The sequence below is a fragment of the Bombyx mori genome, chromosome 25, assembly GCF_030269925.1.
Source record: "Bombyx mori chromosome 25, ASM3026992v2".
In the NCBI taxonomy this organism is placed as follows: domain Eukaryota; kingdom Metazoa; phylum Arthropoda; class Insecta; order Lepidoptera; family Bombycidae; genus Bombyx; species Bombyx mori.
In genome coordinates, this window is record NC_085131.1 from 6809091 (window position 1) to 6834398 (window position 25308).

Here is a 25308-nt window from a genome sequence, read left to right on the forward strand (position 1 = left end):
ATAAATAAATAAAGTACTCCTTCAATACAATCTCCTACAATAATCATGAGAAAATACTTGCTATTGATACTTAAATGTTGACGGTTCGCGGGAGCCGCTTACAAAATTTAGGTAAACTTATTTTTTGGAAATCAAACTAGAAAAAGGAAACTCCAAAAACTGTTTTTCACTTCTTGATGATTACTAGTATTATTTGTTCTGGTGACACACAATTCGTGATGCAAAAGCCAAGGAACATTTATCCACTAAAACAAGACGAACCTACCATAATGTTCTCCGAATCGGCATAAAAACTTAAGTTTTAATAGTGACTCGATCATTTGTTTTGTTCAAAACGATGAGTACCTACATTCGTCAACGCGCATGCAACTCGCGACCCGATCGAACGAAAATCGATTCGATATTGCTGTATCTCGTATCGATGACAATTATTACTACAGTGTCGTCGGCAATACCAGCAATACTCGGTAGATAGTTAAAGACACTCACTCCGACACGCTCGTTCAAGTCATAAGCTCATAGTCGTATTGTTCTGTTGATCTCAACCAAGTGCATGTTGCAGCATATCGCCCGACTTTGATTATCGCTCGCATTCAAACAAAAAAAACATGAAGGTATGTTCTTCTAAGCTTATTTTTAACACCCCAATTTCTTTTTTTTTTGTACCATTTAAACAAAGATATACAATAAAAATTACGGGGGAAGGTAGATATCACTGTTTTTCTATGGTTAAGTCAGAGCTGTTGAGAAAATTAACGAAACTTTAAAACGATCGCTACGTTTATAATAAAGCTACTGTAAAAGAAATTTGGTTTTAACCGCTCATTAAAATATAATTCACTATCGTGATTTTTTACTTTTTTTTTGTGGGTAAATTTAATATTAATGAAATTTATTGTTGTATCGTATCTTTTTTAAATGAAGCAAACAAAATTTCTATAGGTTGAGAATATATTTAAAATATATTATTATGATCATAAAATTGAATTAGGCACAATATCGAATGAGGGTTTCTTACTTTTTTGATGTCAAAGAATGACAACTTCATTACATTTTTTTATTTATTTATTGCATAGGCTCAACGTGCTCACAACCCGCTTGATGCTAAATGGTTATACCGCAGCCCGTGTCATTACAACGTGAATATCGGCAGCCACCTTGAGACTTGAGGTCTATGCCTCAATTGTTTAGTAATTACGTATCTTACATATCTTTCTCACCATTCTGTTTTTTTTAAAAATATAACTACTGGTAGTGGGTGTATTATGCGCATGCATGGATAGGTACCGCCATTCCTTATCGAACTCATCGAGAAAGGGTTCGACGAGCGAACTAAGCCATAGACACAGCCCACTGAGTTTCTCACCGGATCTTCTCAGTGGGTCGCGATTCCGATCCGGTGGTAGATTCTGCGAAGCACGGCTCTTGCTACGTCTAGTGTTAGCAAATTCTCTCAGGTTGAGCCCGTGAGCTCGCCTACTCGTCCGGGCGTAGCTGAAATAGCCTCTTAGGATACCAGCGAATAGGTAGGGAAAAAAGAAGTGCCACCATCGTATCTCTTTCTGCGGCTACGTGCATTTTGCATTTCGGTTGGAATGGCGGAATAGCCATTATTCAATACAATTGTGTAAAAATGATGTATTTTCGGCATATTTCGGCGGCATATTAATATTTTGTTGCTCGGTTACATCAGTGTGCTTAATGTGAGTTTTTTAACATTCTCGATAGCGTAAAAGTTAACTCAAATTTGCATGGAGTTGAAACGTTTTTTTTTTTGTCTAGATGAGTAGACGAGCTCACAGCCCACCTGGTGTTAAGTAGTTACTGGAGCCCATAGACATCTACAACGTAAATGCGCCACCCACCTTGAGACATAAGTTTTTAGACCTCAGTATAGTTAAAACGGCTACGCCACCCTTCAAACCGAAACGCATTACTGCTTCACGGCAGAAATAGGCTTGGTGGTGGTACCTACCCGTGCGGACTCACAAGAGGTTCTAGCACTAGTAATTACGAAAATTATAATTTTGCGGGTTTGATTTTTATTACACGCTGTTATTCTTTCACCGTGGAAGTCAATCGTGAACATTTGTTAAGTAGGTATTTCATTAGAAAAATTAGTACCCGCCGGCGGGATTCGAACACCATTGCATCGCTCGATATGAATGCACCGGACGTCTTATCCTTTAGGCCACGACGACTTTACGTTTGCCTACGTTTGCCGCTAGGGGCGCTGTTCCAACTACATACAAATTTAAGGCAACTTTTATATTATCGAAAACGTTAAAAAACTCGCGTTAAGCACACAGATAACGTTGGACGTCCGCCTTCATACATGATGTCTTTTATGAAATTATTAACTGCTATTGTAGGTAGATAGGCATACGTCTTGTTGGTGAGCGGTGATCGTCGGTGGTGATTAGTCAAGCCGCTGTCTAAAATATTTTATTAGGGGTTAAAGTATGAAATTGACGACATATCGTCTAAAAAGTTGAAATTCGTTTTTATTTATTTAACATATATATTTAATCAAAATATCTACCATTTTATTATCTATAAATTGCTACCATGCATCTAATATGAAGATCATTTATGTCTTTGCTATAGAAATCTAGTGATCTAGATTCTATACAAGCTGTGTGAAAGCATTTTGTACTGCCTCCTGGGAAGAAAACTTTTTATCACGTAGAAAATTGTCCATATCACGAAAAAAATGGTAGTCCGTTGGGAAAATGGTTTTTCGGGCTGTATGAGGTCTCGCGTTATCATGGAGCAACAACGGTGAAGATCGATTAATGAGTCGGGGCTGTTTCACTGCAAGTTTTGCTATCATTGTTCGGAGTAGACATCTGCTTTTATTGCTTGACCAGTTCGGAGAAAACTATAGTGAATAACACCACGCTGAGACCGCCAAGCAGTTACCATTACCTTTTTATTGGTAAGCTTTGCTGTTGCGGCGTTTGACCTTCTTTTTTTTATTGCCTTTGTAGGCAGACGAGCATACAGCCCACCTGATGGTAAGTGGTCACTGTCGCTCATGGACGTCAGCAATGTCAGGGCCAGAGCCAAGCCGCTTATTTTTCGTTTACGGTTATCGTAAAGAACCCACTTTTCATCACATGTCACAATTCGATCCAATATTCCTTCATTTCTGTATCGATTCTATAAGGCAACACAAGTTTCAACACGCGTTTCTTTCTGTAGATCAGTCAAATCATGAAGCACCCATTTTTCATATTTTTTTATTTTATTGATTTGACGCAAATGCGTCAATATTGTTGGTAAGGTAACGTTAAACCATGCTGCTAATTCCTGGGTGGTTTGGCTCGGATCGGCGTCCACATTATTCACATGTGTGGGCGGTCTTCCACGTGGTTCGTTCTTCAAATCAAACTTTCCATCACGAAAGCGTTTAAACCAAAATCGCACGGTGCGTTCATTAGCAGTCCCCTCACTCCCCTCTCCGAACGCAACATTGATATTGGGAGCTGTTTCTGCAGCGTTAGTGCCGCGTCGGAACTAGTATTAAAAAATCACTCGAATTTTCGAAGTATTCATCTTTCTTGTTTAAGCTAAATAAAAAAAACAACTGAAAGTCGATAGTCGAATGTTGCATCTTTTTTAATAAGAAGAACCTCATAGGTACCAATTGAAAAAAGTTTCACTCAAAAATATCAAACCATGAAGTTTCTATGTCAATTCGAAGTACCTATTACAATAAAACGGCAATTTCATAATTTAATCCCTATTTATTATCTATAGGTATGTAAAGAAAAACCTTCATAGTCTAAAACTCTTTAGCTTTCAGTGAAGTTTGACATTCAGTAAAAAGAAAGTTCAGTTTGTTTAAAAATAAAAATTTTATTTGATTAATGACTTTAAATGTTGTTTTCTCATTATACATATAACAAAACGCAATTTGAAGTACCTATTACAATAAAACGGCAATTTCATACTTTAACCCCTATTATAATAAGAGCCGTGCTATGGTGCAGACTAAAATACCTACCTACCGGCCAACATTACTCTTAGGTCTGTCGCACGTCTTAGGACTACAGTAAATGTATAATACACATCAAGTTTGTTTATTACACTTAGCTCCATAAAAAACGAATCACGATTCAATTTAAATTTTAATTGTAAACAACTACTTTTTCTTTATAATACGACCGATGCTCTCGACTTATCTGCTGTTTACAGTTTAACTACGCTAAATACTAATTATATTGTTATCATTATCATTATCGTTTTACATGTAGACGCCACGATCTGTTTATCTAATTTAATAGCAGTTTAATTAGTTAATAATTAAATATTTTTTCTATTTTGTTGACGATAATAACTATTAGACAAGAAGAGGATGCCCCTAAATATATCAGAATATTATAATATATTATTCATTTGTAAAACACATTCCATTGATAAATTATTTATCGCATCTCTCTTCCGGTGGACTTTTGTTCTGTAAAGCTATTAATATTTTATTCACTGGCCGCTTAATTTCCTCTCAAAAGATTTAAAAATTTTGAAAATTCCTAAAGTATCAAGGCTAAATGTTAAAAAAATCGTACCAATTTAAGAGCTCATCCTTCTTTTTCTGTGAAGTCTGTTAAAGTTTAGTCCTTATGATTGTTTTCATTTATTGATTACATGTAGGGATTGCCATCAACTTATTTCGAATTTTATTAAATGGCACTACTTCTAAATTTCAACAATCAGGTGCGCAGATTCCATTGGAAATGGCTATCGATTCCTGCCTGAGTGTCGCATAAGTTATCAGGATACCATTAGCGATTTTCGGTTCGAAAATTAAAGAAAAGCTTCTATGATGTACCTATTTCGAAATATTTTATACTCATATTTAAAACTTATCGCGTTTTCATTGTTATTATATTATAACAATAACAGTTGCTAACTGTGAACATTAAAAGAATATTTAATTACCGTATGTGTCCGACTCGCGAAAACCGAAGAAAATCTATATATTAATACGTGAAGCAAAAACTTTGTACCCCTTTTTCCGAAGATTGCGCGGATGGAGGAGTATGCAAATTTCCACACTTATAGAGAATATAAAGAAGGAGTGCAGAATGCTAATATTTTTTGTAAATTATGCATTAAAAATACATTAAATCAATAAAAAGAACATTACACACACTACCATGTATTTGACACACACACACACACACTTAAACTCTTTGTTTATTGTCAAACTTTTGTTATTGCTTAAAGTCTGTGGTCAAATTGAGAGTAGATTAAATATTGTTTGTCTTTAATAATATTTTGTCTATAGTGTTGTCTTGGCAAAATCTGTGATTATAGAAGTATAATAGTCTTTGACCATAAAACCAAAATAATGTTGAAACATATAATTTGAATTAATTATTAGTCGAATTTCGGCTACTGCGGGACCACTAGTACTATATTACTAGTACTATACTCTTCACGTCTTTCGGACGCGTCTCATCGAATGTTATGATCTACGATAATCATAATCATTCGTTGAAACATTAAAACGCCTCTTTAGTAACGAAACGAGTTCATTGTATCGAATATCATTAACAGAGGAAACAGACACCTCGTTTGTCTATTGATTAGATCTGCGTAATTGCACACGGTAAAATTTGATCGGTAGCAGGACGCATTTCAAGATACTAGCCTGCCTATTTCTATTGCAAAACATCGGTTCTTAAGCCATTGGCACTTCGATCTCACGACTCAAGTTCATGGTATTGACGTTGTCTTTGGACCCTGGCGATCATTTTAAAGCAAGGTGTACTCTGAGCTCGGTCACCTATCTAGTGCTGTAAAATAAAGTATATTATGTTCTTATTTCAACATCTGTATCAGGTATATCTGTTAAAAATATTAGAAATCTCTAAAATTTGATATATTACGACACTCCACCGGCATTTTTATTGTTATAGTTTATTTATTTCAAAATGTCTTGCACCTGCTCTCCCTATTACCAAAACATAGCTATGCTTATTATTTATTAGTTTAAGCTCGACCATAACTGAAAGCTCAGACAAGCTCTCTTTTGTTTCGTATTGAATATTTTTGTTGCTGTATTTGTTTACAAATATTTTTTTAATGCACTTCAACTCGTCAATTTGTTATTAAAAAACATAAAAACAAAATCAATCAGAAGACCATAGAAAAAAAACACATACTATATATTGATAATCATTAGGGTAGTTTAATGTCGTTTCCGCTTAGATAACGGTCTTCCCACACCGTTTAAAAATATAACAATACACATCACACATATAGGTTTCGGATATTTTTCAAATACATCGGTTTGTTTGAGAATTCACAGAATCGTCTCGGCCGATGAATAAACAAACACAAATAAGAGATATTAACGAACGTTCAACGTGTAGTTGATAACCTTTATTGTTGACCCAACGAGTGCCGGTCTTCCTTTCTCGTAAATAAATTAAAGTTTTCGGTTTAGGGTTCGTCTCGTTTAAGTGTGCTCAGAGCGAGTTTCTTAACGTTCTCGATAGCGTAAAAGTTAACTCAATTTTGTATGCATTTGGAACAGCGCCCCTAGCGGCAAACGTACGACAATCTCATTCCATACAAATATGAGCTAACTTTTACGCTATGGAAAACGTTAAAAAACTAGCACTAAGCACAAAGGGCTGCGTAATCGTAATCTGGAATAACTTGCACTCGGTCACCCGACATAATGTGGCTATTAGACTTCGCATAGGGTTTTTAAGTAGGCATTTACTAATCTCCGATCTTTTTACGCAAAATATCTATAAATAAAATATGAAAAAAAAAAAAATATTTTCATCGTAATTTGTAAATCTAAATTTTGGTATAGCGTTTATATAATAATAAACTGCAAATCTTAGAACAACAAACGGATGAAATAAAAAATAGCAAAATAAAAAACGGCAATACCGAAAGGGACTTTACATATATACTATAGGATTATAGCACGTTACAATGAATATACTACTGGAGATAGGGGGATACCCAAGGAGGGTTGGTTGATGTTAGGCAGGTGGCCGGTCGTACAGCTCATGCCAAACTCCTAGGTACCATGATAAGAGGACATAATGCACCATCACATTTTAGGGGGGGTAGGACCTCTTGTCCACACGGGTAGGTACCACCGCCCTGCCTATTTCTGCCGTGAAGCAGTAATGCGTTTCTGTTTGAAGGGTGGGGCAGCCGTTGTAACTATACTGATACCTTAGAACTTATATCTCAAGATGGGTGGCGCATTTACGTTGTAGATGTCTATGAGCTCCAGTAATCAGTTTATAAATTAACGGTAAACAGCGGCTTAGCTCTGCCCCTGTCATTGCTGACGTCTGTCGGCGACAATAATCACTCATCATCAGGTGGACCGTGCCCTCATCTGCCCACAAAGGCCAATGCCCAAAAAAGATGTTGAATCAACTCGCTTGCTATCGTCGTAAGTTCACAGTATGACAAACTTTTTCTGTAATGTGAATGGCCAATGCACTCAATCGGACAGATCGTGTCGTAGGTTATCTATCAACCATACTAACATCCATTTTTAAAGTACGTAATGAAAAATATTGTGGCGCTCAAGATCTGCATGTGTGTGTGTGTGATTTCTACATTATTATTTTTTAAATAGATTACATCGGAATTCTACTGGATTCATATTATTACACGCTTTATTTTTTTAGTATTCTTTATCTTCTGCGTTTTAAAAAATTAAGCCGGAAGTTGCCGATTATAATTATATTAATTAAATTAACCGAGTAGATAACGCACATGTTATTATTACGCGTTTCCGGAAGCCAATAAATAGTCAGACACCACCACCGGAATGTACACTTTATGAGATGTTCAGTCAATTGATTTAGTACTCGACTGCCATATCCTTACAACTGAAGGGCATTACCTAGTCTCTAATCACAGGAACCTAAACCAGTTATGTAATACACGATTTTTCAGTAGGTATTCTTTAGTCTTACTTAGACTTAGGCTTAGGTAGAAGCGAAAGTTATATATACATTTATGTGTAAGTCGAATGAATAAGTAGCTCATATAAAAGTCTTAATTGTATTAAAACTGAAAGTTTGTCTATTTGTTTGTCCTCGAAACGAAGCAGCATTTTGACATGAATTTTTTGAAGCGATATTTCAGGAGAATTATATCGGCTACATTTTATTCCGAGAACATCTCATTCCTACCGAAAACTACTGACTTTTCCTTGGCCACACGGGCGAAGCCGCGAGTAACTGCTAGTTACCTAATAAATTTGAGAAGAGTTTACCGCTGCTGCTTGGAAGTATCAACAACAATAGTTCGAGAAATCGCTAAACCAGAAAGATCACTATGACGTCCATATAAAAGCATAGTTTTATATTGAAAAGATTAGCACGTCCTGATTTGCGTAATTAGGTATCAAACAAACAACAACCCATTTATGTACGTTACAGATACCGCGGAGCATTAATTCTTGTTTATGAAGTGTGATACCAGACTGACCTACGTTGCAAATGTTTAATCAAATTACCCTCCTTGCATAACATTAGTGATCGTTGATTGACGATTGGCCTACATCTTCGATCACATTAATATCATTCAATCTAGATGACACGAAACCTTGACATTTTGCATAAGAAATCTTTATCTGTATACTTAGTGCGAGTTTTTTAACGTTCTCGATAGCGTAAAAGTTAACTAAAATTTGTATGGAGTTGGAACGTTTGCCTACGTTTACCGCTAGGGGCGCTGTTCCAACTGCATACAAAATTGAGTTAACTTTTACGCTATCGAAAACGTTAAAAGACTCGTACTAAGCACACTGGATGGGTAAATGCTACAAACTACAAACCAGGTATTAAGAAGTAAGGTGATTATCGAAGCGGTATGGAGATCTCATCGCGAATACGTCCAGCCACCTGGAGGTTTGAGATTGAAATCTCAATGGTATTGTTTCTAGGATGTTTTACCAATCAAATGCAAAAATAATCTGACGTATTTCATTCTCATTATATTAGGTTCCGATGTTTCTAATACTTAACACTTTTTGTGGGCACGGACGAATTAGGTTTTCATCGACATTCGCATATTGTACTAACTACCGTAATTTCTCCATAAAAAAATATTCTTTTACGTTTCATTTCACACAGAATCAACTAATAGTATCTTGAGGTCTGAATGATTGTTTGACTTGAATACGGAATCTAGTATGATTCGAAATCTATTGAAGGGGTCAATGACTATTTGGTTTAAGCGACATTTCGCTTAATACGCGACATTTATCTTTGAAATTAAAGCTCCGATTTATTTGGTATTACCATTAACAATTCGATGCTTTTAATTGAACTTCAATTAAGTGTACTAAATTCAAATATCTGAAGAAGTTTTTTTGTTATGATTATTTTTCCAAATATTAAACTTTAAATGGCTCTCCTGGAAAATTCCAAAAATGTCGCTTAAGTCTTTCACCCCTTGATATGTAATTTTTTAATACACCTTGCTCTTCTTTCGTGATGGCAATCATTCGTAAATACGTGTTAACCATTATAAATACTAGTAATGTGTTGATCGGCAATTTTCTAACGATCTACCTATAGCAATTTCCTAACGATCTATAAGGTTTTCCCGTATGGGCATAGTTTGCGCCTGGGCGTAGCTCCTCTCCGGATGTAGCTGGGATAGCCTCTTAGGCTACCAGCGAAGAATAAAAAACAAGGTTTCATGGGCCCATGGGATTAGGTTTTATCCTAAATTGAACTTCAGAGTTAAAGAGAATACTTTTTTCAAATTTATTTATATTTTCTGTTGTTTCAGGAAATTACTTTATTCGTGTTATTGTGTTGTGGAATCGTTGTATTCGGGAAGCAATGCTGTCCCGATGGCATAATAATTTCACCACGGGGTAAATGCGGCACAGAGCCAATGGTCAGCATGAACTGCAGCAATGGAAGATTGCTATTGAAAGATATAATCTTGAATGGAAATAAGGTGTCCACTCAGGACACTCCAGATTTTGTTTTCGCCGAAGATCCTGATGAGTAAGCCTTTTTTATTATTATTTGTAAACAATAATATTTGAACGCCCCTCACGGTTCGAAAGGAAGGATCCGTTCGTTCGAATACAGACTTGGATGTCATGTCTATAAGAATTAGCGTTGTGCTATATAAGAAGAATAATCTACAACCAAAATTCTAATGTTCCATTTTATGGAAGCTATCCGTTTGTAAAACAATAAAAATAATTTTTATTGTCAATGCACAACTAGAAAACATTCAATCGTTAAGAGAACGTTTTCATATTATCTAGCGGCCTCCATAAAAGCTTTGAAATCTTGTATTTTTCTTTTACGTCTTTTGCTTGTTGTTCTTTTAGGTATTGTCTCGGTGCGATGTACAAAAACGGTACAGACTCTAGTTCGGGAATTATCTCCATTGCGCTTGTATGCTTCGAACCATCGCTTAAGGCCAACGACATTGAGACAAGCGGAATACTAACATTAATCTCTGTAGTGTTTCTTTTAGCGACTTTCGCTGTGTACACATATTTTCCAAATTTAAGGTTAGTATTTACCCTATTATTTGAGTCGACTATTATCAAAGCCGGCAATGTGACTTTTGGACAATTATTGGTAAATCAGAAAAACGAATTGTTGACTTTGTATTCCATTGGCAGTCACAAAACTCTTCTGAACGACATCTTAGATAAATAACAGGTTAAGTATTAACCTTTATTTAATGCAGGTTTTGAACCGTATTCTTTGAAGGAGACGATTATATTCAAATTAATCTGTATTGACATATCAATAACATTTTTTTGTCCAAATGCACAGATTGCCACCTTTGATAATAGACAACTCATTTGTACTCTAACTACATAGCTTGTAGTCTTAGAATATGATATTGTGAAACCTCCTTTTGGAATACCTTATATCTGCTATACTCACACATTATTAACATATGCCGGAGACATCGTGTTTTGTCAGACTCCGTAGACCTCACAAAGTTAACGACTTTAATATCCTTTCACATCTTTGTACCACTATGTGCGAATTACGGTTTGTCAAAGTTGTATACATAACGTTTATAACTGCAATGTATTAAGTAGGTAGATTCATCAAAAAATTCTTTTCAGAGACCTCCAAGGCCTATGTTACATGTCTATGAGCATAAGTATGGCACTTGGATTCTTGTCATTGGGAGTACTGCAACTGAATACCGGGTTCCGTCAAGATTTATGTACATTGACAGGTATAATTAAAACTTTTTATTAGCTTGACCTACATATATTTAACACGACTGATTAATTTGAAAATTAGATTATCGCTGACAATACCATAATTTTATTATTTGGCTTAATATCCTGACCCGGATTATCAAGATAAAAAAGGATTATTTTCATTATTAGTTCAACTTGTTACTAAAAAGTGTTTTTTTACATACATATATTTACATATACATATACGTACATATATTTACTTTGTTGATCATATTCAATATTGGCGAGCAAACTTTACAAATTTCGACTGATTGCAATTTTATTGGGGTTAGGGCCCAAATATACCATGGGTTAACTGTTCATACATTTTTACACAAAGATTAGCTACATCTGACACCATGGAAACGAATATTATAATTCTTATATTTGGTTTGCGATTTTTAACGAGAACTCTCTGGGCAGGTTTCCAAATGAGGGAAATTTAATTTAGTTCAACTTTAATATCTTCTACGATATTAAAATAAATAACGCGATTATCAATAACTACTGAAAACTTTAAAGCTTATTCCTCATTAAACATACATGTATAATATTTTAATGTAGAATTGGTAAGAATGAACGTATGAAAAGAGTGTGAAACGGAATGTTAAGATGTGAATGAAAGAAAACAGTAAGAAAGGAAAAAGAGAATGACAGACACAATGACAGAAAAGAAAAGGAAGATGGCGAAGACGGTTAAGGCGCACTGAAGTATGAAACCTATGGAAATGAAACGTATTTTAAAGGTCTATGTTAAGGCGTGAAAATGGTGTTATATATTTTTTTTAATTAAAATAACAGAAGATCTTATGCAATGCGCTCTCTATTCTACATTAATATCTCTTTAATTGTGCAGTTAATACGTTAAAATGTTTTAGGATTCGTCGTGTACACTTGGATGATAGCAACATTCTTTTGGATGAACGTGATTTGTATAAACGTATGTCGTTCAGTGCTGTGAGTATAAAACGAAATTTTATGTTTAAAACAAACTTTGAAGAATATTGTGGCCCATATAATCATGACGTTCGAACCATAAAATTTCGCATCGATATATAACACACCATTACAATTACCAAAAATACATTAAATAACATAATAATTGAGGTATTTAAAATATTCCGAATGGGTTAGTTATGATTTATATTTATCCTGTGTCAATTATGGGCACTCCAGTTTTAGGATCATGTACTAATAATGAAGTGGGTACGTTTACTATACGGGTGGATATTGTCATAGAAACTGAATCAATATTAGCATTTGAACAAGAGACGTATTTTTGGGTAATATTTTATGGACATTACTTCCTTGGTATATATTTTCCGTATCGACACTAAATGACACAACTTATCTATATATAATACGTGAAGCAAAAACTTTGTATCCCTTTTTACGAAATTTGCGCGGACGGAGAAGTATGAAATTTTCCACACTTATAGGGAATATAGAGAAGAAGTGCACAATGCTAATATTTTTTTAAAATAATGCATAAAATATACATTAAAACAATAAAGAAAACATTACACACACTACATACCATGTATTTGACGCACACACGCATGCATACTATTTATTGTCAAATTTTGTTCTTGACGTCTGTTGTCAAATTGAGATTAAATATTGTTTGTCTTCTATACTAATATTATAAAGAGGAAAGATTTGTTTGTTTGTTTGTTTCGAATAGGCTCCGAAACTACTGGACCGATTTGAATTCTTTTTCCATTAGAAGCCGACATTGTCCCTGATGAACATAGGCTACTTTTTTTTTTTTTTTTTTTGTTGGTTTCATGTGTGTTTTAATGTTTCCGAAGCGAAGCGAGGGCGGGTCGCTAGTTGTTAATATTTTTATAGTGTAGTCTTGGCGAAATTTGTGATTATAGAAGTATAAAATACAATCATAATAGTGTACAAACTTGCGATTCCAATTATAATCGAATTTCGACCACTGCGGGACCTCTAGTTTTTTTAAATACTTAAAAGTCTGTTAAGCGGTTTTCGAATCCCGCAGATGGGTACAAATTTTTCTAATGAAATACGTACTTGACAAATGTTCTCGATTGACTTCCACGGTGAAGGAATAACATCGTATAATAAAAATGAAACCCGCAAAATTAAAATTGCGTAATTACAGGTTGTAGGACCTGTTGTGAATCCGCACGGGTAGGTACCACCACTCTGCCTATTTTTGCCGTGAAGCAATAGTGCGTTTCGGTTTAAAGGGCGGGGCACCCGTTGGTAACTATACTGAGTCCTTAGAACTCATATCTCATTTCAATAAAAAAAAACTGGGGTTCGCGCATTAAATCAATTAGAGATCTACTTTAAGGTTCGTATTCACGAATATTATACGCGTGGGGCTCCCACGTGCAGATGTTAATAATTATTCTTGTCTACATTTTAGCAACGCTTCTCGCTTGGCAAAATCGGATAGAAAGCAATTTCTGTGGTACAGTTGTTACGCGTGGGGCGGTACTTTAGCACTACTCTTTGTGGCCATCATTACGACCTTCGTCGACGGAGACCACTGGAAACCAGGTTTTGGTGAATCGAGTTGTTGGTTCAACGGTCAGTACGGGATACTTTTGTATACTTAATTATTTATTAAGAAAATTTATATAAACCAGTCACTTATAAATAATTTGTAATTCTATACGTTATTATATCTATGGTATCTGCAATTTTTTTTTGTGTGAATATTAACGGTGGAGCGTATTCAGCGGCCGCACAATATAGTAACACCGTTCTGACCATTTCAGCTAGGGTTGCCACCCATACTTTATAATAAAGTATTGTACGTTATTTCAGGTAATTGTACTTTACTATACTTTATGTGAACAATAAAGTATACACGAAAATACTTTATTTGGCATGATTTGGTTTCTTTGGGATTTTGAAATGTTTAGTTATATGTATTGTTTCGTTAAGCGAAATACATCGATTGCCCAATCGATGTCGCCACTCGCCAAAGCCACATCACCTAAGCACTCGTTTTTTTTAACAAATATTTCTGACCGCAACTTAATCTCAAATGTCAACAATGTCACTGTCATGAATTGTCACAATGTCTCATTTAATTTGTTCAATGTTAATAAAAAATGTATTTAAACATAATAATAATAAATAAATTGTCCTTAATTTTGATACTATGTACTTTTTTTTCTTACCAATAATAACCAATGTACTTTATCTGCAAAAAAAAAGGTGGCAACCCTAATTTCAGCCCGCAAAACCATCACGATTTGTACTCAAACACGATTATTCTTTTTTTTTATTGCCAGCATACGGCCCACCTGATGGTGAGTGGTTACCGTCGCCCATGGACTTCGGCAATGCCAGGGGCAGAGCCAAGCCGCTGCCTAAATTCGCCTATTCGGATATTCGGATATAATTCAAGAATTTGATCATATATTTCAAGGTTATAATATGTTGCATCAGTTTTCATTTTACTTTTATCATTACACGAACGTTTTCATGTTTACATTAACGTAGCTTCTTTCACTGACAATTATTACTTTTTTCAGGTCGCACCGAAACATGGATCTTTTTCTACGGACCGATTGCGTGTTTGATAGCGTTGAATATTGGCCTATTCTTGTTGTCATTTGTTCATTTGTGGCTGCAGACTATTAAATACGAAGTCAATAAACTGAACAACTTGAAGTATAAGTAAGGTTTTTTTTGTTGTTGTTTGAATTGTACTTTTTTCTGTTGTGACATTCGACCACTGATTAAGATGTACTGACACTATTATGTAACGGGCTCTTATCACGATTTATAAATTTAATGAGTTCACCATAATTCAGCGCCATGATAACTGGTAGACTGAATACTTAGGGTGTTAGGAATAGACAAATCTACCTCTCTCTCTCTTTCTAACCAGTTTTTGGGTGGAACTCAATAACTCGCCCAGACGATATACCCTTGCGGTAAGCCCATGGTTAAGTTATAGTGTTTATAATGATCCATCAAAAGCTACGTTAATCCAATTTACTTGTTTTGGTGGCAAATCGATTTTATTTTAGTTTAACTCTATGGCATGTTTAGTATCTATTCAATTACTTGACTAGCTTACACTGTTAATGTTAAATAAGTATGTTAAATGAGGATTTCTCATAGATTTATTACTCTCTTCTTCATCGTTCCCTCACTGCTGAGCATCGCGACCACATGTCTTCTCGCATTAAATTGTATAATCTCAGAACTTACTAATTTTACAGGAGAGTGTTTTAAATGTTTAACATGTAATATTTTTAATATTAATCATATTTGCAACATTTTATTTTTATTTTTTAGCAGTTACATTATCTGTCTTTCAAATTATGATAAAATTATGTATTAATTTGGTTAACAGTAGTCAAAACATAGGTAAATTAAAAAAAACTAACCTACGCTCTTTTGACAGTATTTATGAGAAAAATACTGGTGATAGGTACCAAATGTTTACGCATGTTAACTCAATTTCGAATATTTTTGAAAATTTTACACTTTTAATGCGAAAAGGCGACGTGACTTTCCTCCATAGTGTTCGGTTATGGGTGGCATGGACCGCATGGTATAGACTACTACCAACCGCTTTCTTAACCAGATCTGACAATCTGACTAGTGTTCTGCACACGGCGCGCTTGTCTTCTATACGACCCAAAATATGAGCTTGTGTAATTCATCTCTGGGAGACCGCATGATATGACCGAAGAAGCTCATAAACACACTCTTGGCAGATGACAGAGAGGCTTTTTGGATGTTTAGCTCTATTAAGATGGACTCGTTAGGTCTCATACGTTAACTCTCTCTCTAATGACTAAAATACGTTACTAACAATTTTTTTTATTGCTTATATGGGTGGACGAGCTCACAGCCCTGGTGTTAAGTGGTTACTGGAGCCCATAGACATCCACGACGTAAATGCGCCACCCACCTTGAGATATAAGTTCTAAGGTCTCACGTATAGTTACAGTAGGTATAGTTATAGTTATAAATCAGAACATACATGTTTAATATAGGTACGTTGTTGTGCTATTTATCTAAAAATACTGAAAATATATGTATTGCAAATTAATTAGTAATATTAACGTGCATGCAAATAATGGGCGGCCTTATCGCTTATCACTGTTCGACACCAGAGTTGATGTCGATGTTTAAATGCATTTATTTATATCTTACACGTACTTTTCCCGAGCGCGCGGCAATAATTTGCGAGTACTCAGATCATTTAAACATTAATTGGACTTATTAATGCTAACATAATAAATAATAATTAGTAAATATTTCATTCATACCTCGTTACCATTCCAATTTATTAACACATTAATTATTATAATGTACATTATAAAATTACTAGTATCCCTTGGCGGTATACACCTTAAGTCCTTTCCAGAATGTTCTTTTTCCTAAGATCGACCTTTTTGGTGTAGTATTGTATCTACTAGGAAGGCAAAGTCAAGTAAGCCTCAAACTATTACGTCTACTACTATTACACGCCTATTTCACGCCTAGAAAATGACTTGCATTAGACAAGTTCGGACTCGGGTGGAGGGGTGGGGTGGTCTCTCCTAATTAACAGCGACTTGTATTTAACTCCAAGCTGCAAAGTCGCGTTATACAGCGGTATGTCCTTGAACAAGGGTGATCGCAACCATGTGGACTGCGTCTGCCTTCTGAAGCAAAAAACAAACTGGACGGACCGATTGGTGATAATTTCATTTTTAAATTTCAGATTCCTGCTATCATTGAAACTCTTTTTGGTCATGGGGATATCCTGGATATTTGAAATCGCCAGTTTCGCTCACGGAAAGTCGCATATTATCTGGTTCGTAAAAATAAATAATTATAATCTTCGAAAATTTTACTATTCCTTTGATTTTATTTATATCATTTCAAAATAAATACTCTACTAAATACGACAAGGCAGTTTAAAATCTTTTACAATATACAATAAACAATTACCGACGGTACCCACTCACCACTCACCATCAGGTGGGCCGTATGCCCGTCTGCCTACAAAGGCAATAAAAAAAAAAAAAAAAAATTTACGTTTTTTTTTTTCTTTTTTTTTCAGGAAAATCATGGATATTTTCAACTGCCTCCAAGGCGTTATTATATTCTTATTGCTCGTAGTGCTGAGAAAGAAAGTAATCCAAAATCTAGCGAATGAAAACTGTTGTGTTTTCTTAACACGCCGGCTCTCGGATAAACTTAGCCCACATGATGATTCCGATGATCAACAGAACATACTGGGCGATGAAACCGTCGAAGTCCGATTAAATTAATTAGTTACAAACAAATAATAATCAAATTCGTAATCATTGTCTATACATAAAAGGATATGTGATCTGTAAAAATGGAAACGATAACTCATTTAAATAATTTTTTTTTTTTTAGATTATAAATACTTTGTTAATAAAAAGTAATCTCTAATGGATGTAATCTCTAATCACGGATATTTTTTATGTATTTTATTGTATAGGCAATTTTATGCATATTATTATATCTTTATGATAATAATACTCAATAAGATTTTAATTTTTAAGTCTAAAATTTGTTTATCTGTTTTGGAAGCTTCTTGCTTCTGCTCCTAAACGAACAAAAAACAAAATTTATATTCTCACTACATACAAGTTTAATTTTGATTTTTGTTTGTTAGTAATCATAATTTGTTACTAAATGATGCAATGTAGATATTTAAAGGTGTCCTTAATTTTAAAATACGTGACTTGTTTGCGTAATAGTGCCATTGTGTTAAATTACTTGGATAATATAATAATTTTACCTACAATATCCTGTTTTGTACGGTTATTAATAATATTAAAATAATAAACAATAATAAAATTAAGTTTTATTAACAATTTATAAAACTCCACATGTTTTCTTTTTACTGCATAGACTTTCTGGTTAAACGTTATTTCCGGTGTAGCTAGTTAAGACCAGTCATTAACATCGTTAACAATACGATAGTACAAGGGGAAATAAAATAAACAAATTAGGAACCCCTTTATATATATTTATTCTATTTTATATAACAAATTACGGTAATTGTAGGATAATATGATTTTTACAGTATTATCCATGCGCTTTGGCAGTTCAATGTTCAATTAGTTTATTAATTTATATTTTACCTTCGACAAATTGAACCGCGTATTAGGATTCCTGCCCGAGAACAAACATTTTCATGGATTCCGAAAATTCAAGAAATTCATTTCAATTTTAATCAAGATTTTTTTGCCTCCAACTACTGTAATATTTATACAACAATACGTTTTCCGCCTCGCTTTGCTCATACCTACCCTTAATCATAGACCATAATGCCTACAACGGACAATATGTCAAATTATGACAATTTTCAAACGTCACCCGTCATTTTGTCAAAGGAAGCACTGATACAACATGTTTGGTTTGTTTAATTTGTTTGTAGTTAATGATTTATTGAAAGAAATGCGATTTAATCTGAAGCTAGAAAGACAACATTGACAGAAACATATAGATGCATCACTAGTCAAATATACCAAGCTCGAGCAAGCATTTCAACGCGACAACAAATTATTGTTCCGGTCACTAACAAAGATCGATAACTGAATCTCGGTGCTACGAAACGCCGACACGATGTATCTCTTGATTGTTTTTACGCTTTTAGTTTTATCACCAAAGACTATGCATGCTAAAGTAGCTGATTCAGATTTAAACGAAATATCCGAACGACAATACGCTGTTAGAATAAACAAATGCTGTGAGCACAACGAGATCATGGTCGACTTCGTCTGTAGATTGGCCGTAAACTATAATCAAAGTAAGTACTTCGTTCACAGATAAATAAACCAATTCCAAGAAGGTTTGATGAATGTTAGAAGAGAATGATAATTTTTTTTTTATAAGAAATGGACTGTGGGTTTGGTAAAGATTACTTGGTGGTAGTTAATATCTCTTACCACCATTTAAATATAGTACTAGCCTTAACTTAATTGCTATGTTTTTTCTATTGTCTGGTGTCTAGGCCCAAGATTAATTTTGATGTACCAGCAAAATAGTAACTGTATCAAAATCTTAATAAAGACAACCTTCAAACATAAATTTAAGGTGTATGGGAGCCACATTTTAAAACCGAAGATGGACAAGATGGAAAGGTGAAATATTACAATTACACATATGGATTACCAGACTGTGAGGCTACACAGTGGAGGCCAATTTTAGATTTTGGAGATTCCGAGGATAAGTATGCATATACTAATCTGTCATTTATTTCTAAAAACCTTTCTGGATCTTATGTATTTAAAAGTAATTTTAAGAAAAGACAGCCTTATTTACATAAAAATGGTGAAATGTTTTTCTATTGCTTTCTTAAATCAGTTCAGCCCTTCGTATGTATCACTACCTGCTCATGTATAAATATAAAGGACATGGCCCATTTTCGGCCCAGCTACTCAGACACGAATGAAATATCTATAGAATAAAACATATCATTTTTACATACTTATTATAAAATTTAAGGGCTTTTTAATGGTGGGATAATTAAAATCATAAGTAAAAAGAAATTAGCATGACCAAGCTACATTGATAATATTGTAGGAGTTGCCATAGGTAAAATATACTTATATTTTAAACAATTCACATTAAATCTTCTTAAAAAAGACATTATATTGCAAAAAATTAGCAAAATATATTAACATATTTAATTAATGGATTTTAAAACTAATATAAAACATTATATCTAAACAAAAATCTATTTTTATACTTTTAAATCCGTAAAATAAATAATTATTGATCAATGTAATGATCATGAAGTAAAAAAAAAAAAACTACGCTTGTCTAATGTTTATTGACGTTTTACATTTGATGAGTCGTTTTCGCACTCGTGCGCATTGTGGATATTATTGTGTTTTGTTACGATATACCTTGCTTATTATATTTTGTTGTGCATAAAATTAAGTCTTGGCGTTCATTGAATTAGGTACATGTTATAAAGTATAGTAATATAAATAATATTTAAGCTAATGATGATTTTAAATTGTAAGTGTATTGACAGCAAATCATATGATATAGGTAACCTAAAAATCTTACCTTATTTTTTAAATATCTCTGTATCCCCATGAAAAATATTGATTTTAATTTGTTTATAATAAAAGGGATATATAGTCTGTTTTTTAAACTTAATTACATTACTGTCCTTGAACTTCGTTTAGTGGGCCGTGCAATGTATGGAGAGTGGCCCATGTCCTTTCGTATACCCTTTCAACCTTTGCATATTTCAGATTGAACTTATTAACTGATGGTCGATTACGTCATCTGATATATCATAAGCATATCGCTGATAGCATGAAAGAGGACATTCAATATAGTGGAACATTCAGTTTGCATGGTAATATACCTATTCCTGTGGAAAATGAACCATCTTCATACATTCATATGCAAAACAAATACTGCATGGACAAGGTAAATAGATTATTTGTTATTGTTAGTTGGTGAATGAACATAAGGATAAAAGCTTTGGCAGTAGTGCCATAAGCATTAAATACAAAAGTCTCCCAACCTGCATAAAATTAACAAATTCTATCAAATGATTTGAAAGTTGTCTATTATCAATTTTAAGGCATACATTATCTTGTAGATTATTTTTAATAATTGGTATTGTCATCATTAAAAAGTATCACACAGCAACATATATGGGTTATATGCATAACACTGCTTAATTATTATAATTATTTTGTTTTATTTAAACGTTTTAGGAGATAAAATACCAGACTTATAATTTTACTGAAGTCGTCGTGGCCTAAAGGATAAGACGCCCGGTGCATTCGTATGTAGCGATGCACCGGTGTTCGAATCCCGCAGGCGGGTACCAATTTTTCTAATGAAATACGTACTCAACAAATGTTCACGATTGACTTCCACGGTGAAGGAATAACATCGTATAATAAAAACCAAACCCGCAAAATTATAATTTGCGTAATCACTGGTGGTAGGACCTCTTGGGAGTCCGCACGGGTAGGTACCACCACCCCGCCTATTTCCGCCGTGAAGCAGTAATGCGTTTCGGTTCGAAGGGTGGGGTAGCCGTTGTAACTATACTGAGACCTTAGAACTTATATCTCGAGGTGGGTGGCGCATTTACGTTGTAGATGTCTATGGGCTCCAGTAACCACTTAACACCAGGTGGGCTGTGAGCTCGTCCATCCATATAAGCAATAAAAAAATTAAAAAATATTTTACTAGATACACTAGTAAGCACACCAATGCATTGAGTCTTTGACCTGTAAAGTTAAAAGTGAAAACTTAAAAGTTTTTAATAAATGTTGTAATAAAATCAAATATGAGAATACAAAATATAGATTGTATGTTAGAGATTGGCAACATTTAACAAAGTTCTTCTAACTCATTTGCCCATATTAATGGTTAAATGGTTTGCAAAATTAATATCAAATATATAGAATTCAAAAACCAACCACCACTATATTTTTATATATTTTTTTATTATAAAAGGTAATAGAATAGTAATAATAAAGCATGAATGAAGCAAATATCCCATTTTCACCATGTGTTGTAGTATTTTTTCTATTATGATGTTAATTCTAATCTCAACTTTTTTTTAGATATTAATGAACAAGGAAAACACTACCGTACTTGGGCTTTATGCACATGTATGCATACCTGATGTAAAAGCAAATTGGAAATATTTCAGTTTTCTTATGAAAAGAGTTATGAATCCAGCATTTCATGCCATTGCTATTATCATATATCTTATTGTGGCGATCATATACTTTGTTTTGCCGACTCTGAGAGACCTGTCTGGGAATATGATAACAACTATAAATCTGTGTCTGATTATCAGCCAAGCTGCTGGTTTGGTTAGGATATTTACAGAATTTAGTAACCACATCAGTTTCATGATCACAGGTGAATACATTTTTTTTAAATATTATTTAGAACAATCTTCAGAACCGGAAGGTAACCTTTGTTTGTAAATATATTTTTTTAATTGCAGATATTGTTTTATACATAAGCCTACTTGCTGCATTCTTCTGGTTGAATAGCTTCGGTTTCTACATATGGAAAACATTCAAGTATGAAATATTGTTATTGCATATCCTTCTACATATTGTAAAAAGTGTGAAGAAATATTACTTCTTATTATATTATTTCAGATCAAGAAATGTATTTCTACGCGTAACCGACGTGCGCAAATATTGCTACTATTCAAGTGTTGTCTGGTTGTGTGTGGCAGTAATGACCGCAATGGCAATGTGCGCACATTTCCTCCTTGATATAGGAACGAACACTGATCGAAAAACTATGCAGTCCTCATCATCAATATATGTTGATGATGCGGAACAGGAAACCATAGGTATTGTATTTGTATTTTGCTATTTAAATTAGGCTTTATTTCCAAAAAGCCATGATTTAGTCGAATGGTTACTAATACACAAATTCATTTACATGAATGTATCGTATAAAGTACTCAAGAGAATATAACCGACATCTAAAGAAACCCAAATGCTCTAGCTTTAAAAGTTCTACCACAGTACTTTGAAAATATACAAAAATTACTAAAAGCCAAAAGTCCTTACTGTATTTATGATCAGTAGTTTCACTGTATTTCAGGATTACTCGGGATTGCTATATTTTTTACACCGGTGGCATTCACAATACTGTTTAATATGTTCTTCTATATTACAACATTGAAAATAATTAAAAGAATCAACATTTATGGAAGAATCCACTACAAACTCAAGGGATGGTATGTAATTTATTATTTTATTTAAGGACATATTTTAATTTACTTTTTAGTTATTTAACATTGACACAAAGACATAGTTGGGTATGTATGAAAGATACTTAATGAATTGTTTTACTCTATGGTAAGTTTGTAATGTTGTTACCTAACTAACACCTTTTCTGTATTTTGATATCGAATCAAAAAGAGTCAGATAATTTTTTACTTTTATTAAAATTAGTTAAAATTAAAATTTAATGAATATTGTAAACTTTTATTAAACGCATATTTACGCGCGCATTTACAGTTTTCTTTTTTCAAATTTTACTTTGGGGCTAAGTAGTCCGGTGTAGATGAAATAATTATAAATCAATAGACGATTTATAATTATTATATATAAATGAAATAATTATAAACCGCCTATTGATTTATAATTATTTCATTTACACGCAATTGTCATTTAAGAGATTTAAATAATAAAAATATTCTGTTTTGTTTCAGCTTCACCCTGTTCTTGCAGTTATTCGTTATTATGACAACGGCTTGGCTATTCCTCCTGTTGTCTTGGCTCAACTTCGACGAACTACTGTACGCGCACATTTTCGTGAATCTCCTTCAAGCTATATTAATATTTTACGTTTGCATATTACGACAACCGCACGTGACGTTCTTGTTGCGCAAGAGCTGCTGTTACGCGGAACCCGTACCGACGGGAGAATGGGGCGACGAGATGACTCATATGAACGGCGGAAATTACGATAACTACTAACCCTGACGTGTTCTCGAATAATTATCGAACGATATTAATGACGAAACACAAACGTGATACGAGTGTATGTTGAATTATAGGATTTCTGTGATTTACTAGACAACACACATAGTGGAGCACGTTTATAGAATAGATAAGAATAATTTTAAATATTATATTGTAGTGATAATGAGAAGTGCCTTTCGTGTAACTGAAATCAGATTTATAACTATTTTATGTTACATTCAATTTGAAACTCGAAATTTTGATCTCTTACAAGTTTAATGCTCACAAAAGATACTTAATTTTTCTCTTTTAATAAAAAAATCCTATTATATTTCATTAAGCTTCCTCGTTCGTGTAATCAATATTATATAATTCTACTTATTTGTAGCATAATTAGAAGAAACCGCACAAAATATTCCACTTTTTAACGGTATGTAATTTCGTTAATATTGAATTTAAATATTGCGCTAGCCACAGTTTAATAATAGTATAAACAAAAAAAAATATCTATCTATCTCACGCCGTGCATCCAGTGGTTTCTATTTATATTCATAATAAGTAAAAATTTATAGTATGTCTATTCAGAATATTTTCATTTTTGGAAAAACGATGGCTGAGTTTAAAAGTATTCATCACTGAAATAAGGCTAACATTCCAAAAATTAATAGAACTTAGGAGCCGAGACTTTATAATAGTATTAAATATAAGACTGTAATCATATTATATAAGACACTATTATTAAAAACCAGTGCCTTTATATCCGTCCTCTCGATAATCGGCAGCTAGACCGGGGGTTCGTGAATTTACAAATAAATGCTCTCTTCATTAACGTTTTATTTTTGAGACTTTCTTTTTATTATTCTGACATGTTTATATCAGTCATTTAATTATATTACTTTTTTTTTAACTCTATCGATAAATATATCGAATAAAGATTATAATTACACACATATTGTTTTTATTACACTTCAGAAGGCATTCACTTTCACAGTAAAACAAATTACCTTTTATACCTAGTCTTGCCATAAATACTGAGATAAAGGTAAAAACAAAAAATTCTATTGCAAATAACATTTATTACTTTTACAGTGTGTTAGTTTAATACGTAAATATAAAACAATTTAAAATATAAAAATATTCGAAGTGGTCTTCATTGGCTGCAATACAGTTCTTTAAACGTTGAGGCCAGTTATCAATAGAAGTACGCACTCTTTCCATGGAAAAATTTTTCACTGCCAATCGCACGGATTGTTTTAGGGACTCCAAATTATCATGGCGTTTAGAGCAAGCCGTACTCTCTAAAACTGACCATAAATCATAATCGGATTAAGAGCGGATTAAGATCGGGACTAGACGACGGCCAGTCTTCAGCTCTGATGAAGTCCGAAACATTCGTTTCCAACCAAGACTGCGTAGACCGAGCTTTATGACCTGGCGCCGAGTCTTGCTGGAAGGACCATTCTTGATTATTGAACATGGTGTTGTTAAGGGGCTTCACTACCTTCTCAAGAATGGTATCTTGATACACTTGTGCCGAAGTTTTGATACCTTTTTCACAAAAGTATGGCTCAGTCACTCCTTCATAGCTAATACCCCACCAAACCAAGTCGGATAGTGCCC

At 33.8% G+C, this 25308-nt stretch overlaps 3 protein-coding genes across 3 annotated transcripts in view; 2 read left to right on the top strand and 1 right to left on the bottom strand.

The window, feature by feature from the left end:
* Positions 1-25308, bottom strand: part of LOC101743352 (RNA helicase aquarius) — a 76270-nt gene that overhangs the window by 44110 nt on the left and 6852 nt on the right. The gene's annotated exons all lie outside the window — the stretch shown is intronic.
* On the top strand, positions 429-18061 carry LOC101742928 (probable G-protein coupled receptor Mth-like 2). The gene is made up of 9 exons (XM_004924432.4): positions 429-614; positions 9796-10019; positions 10355-10540; positions 11114-11229; positions 12115-12193; positions 13638-13801; positions 14758-14902; positions 16950-17042; positions 17292-18061. The coding sequence occupies exons 1-9, from the start codon at positions 609-611 to the stop codon at positions 17500-17502; spliced, it is 1224 nt and encodes a 407-aa protein (XP_004924489.1). The 5' UTR covers positions 429-608; the 3' UTR covers positions 17503-18061.
* Positions 18575-24636, top strand: LOC101743070 (probable G-protein coupled receptor Mth-like 5). Its single transcript, XM_004924433.3, has 8 exons — positions 18575-19016; positions 19304-19439; positions 20476-20656; positions 21814-22117; positions 22206-22284; positions 22366-22565; positions 22823-22958; positions 23436-24636. The coding sequence occupies exons 1-8, from the start codon at positions 18833-18835 to the stop codon at positions 23701-23703; spliced, it is 1488 nt and encodes a 495-aa protein (XP_004924490.1). The 5' UTR covers positions 18575-18832; the 3' UTR covers positions 23704-24636.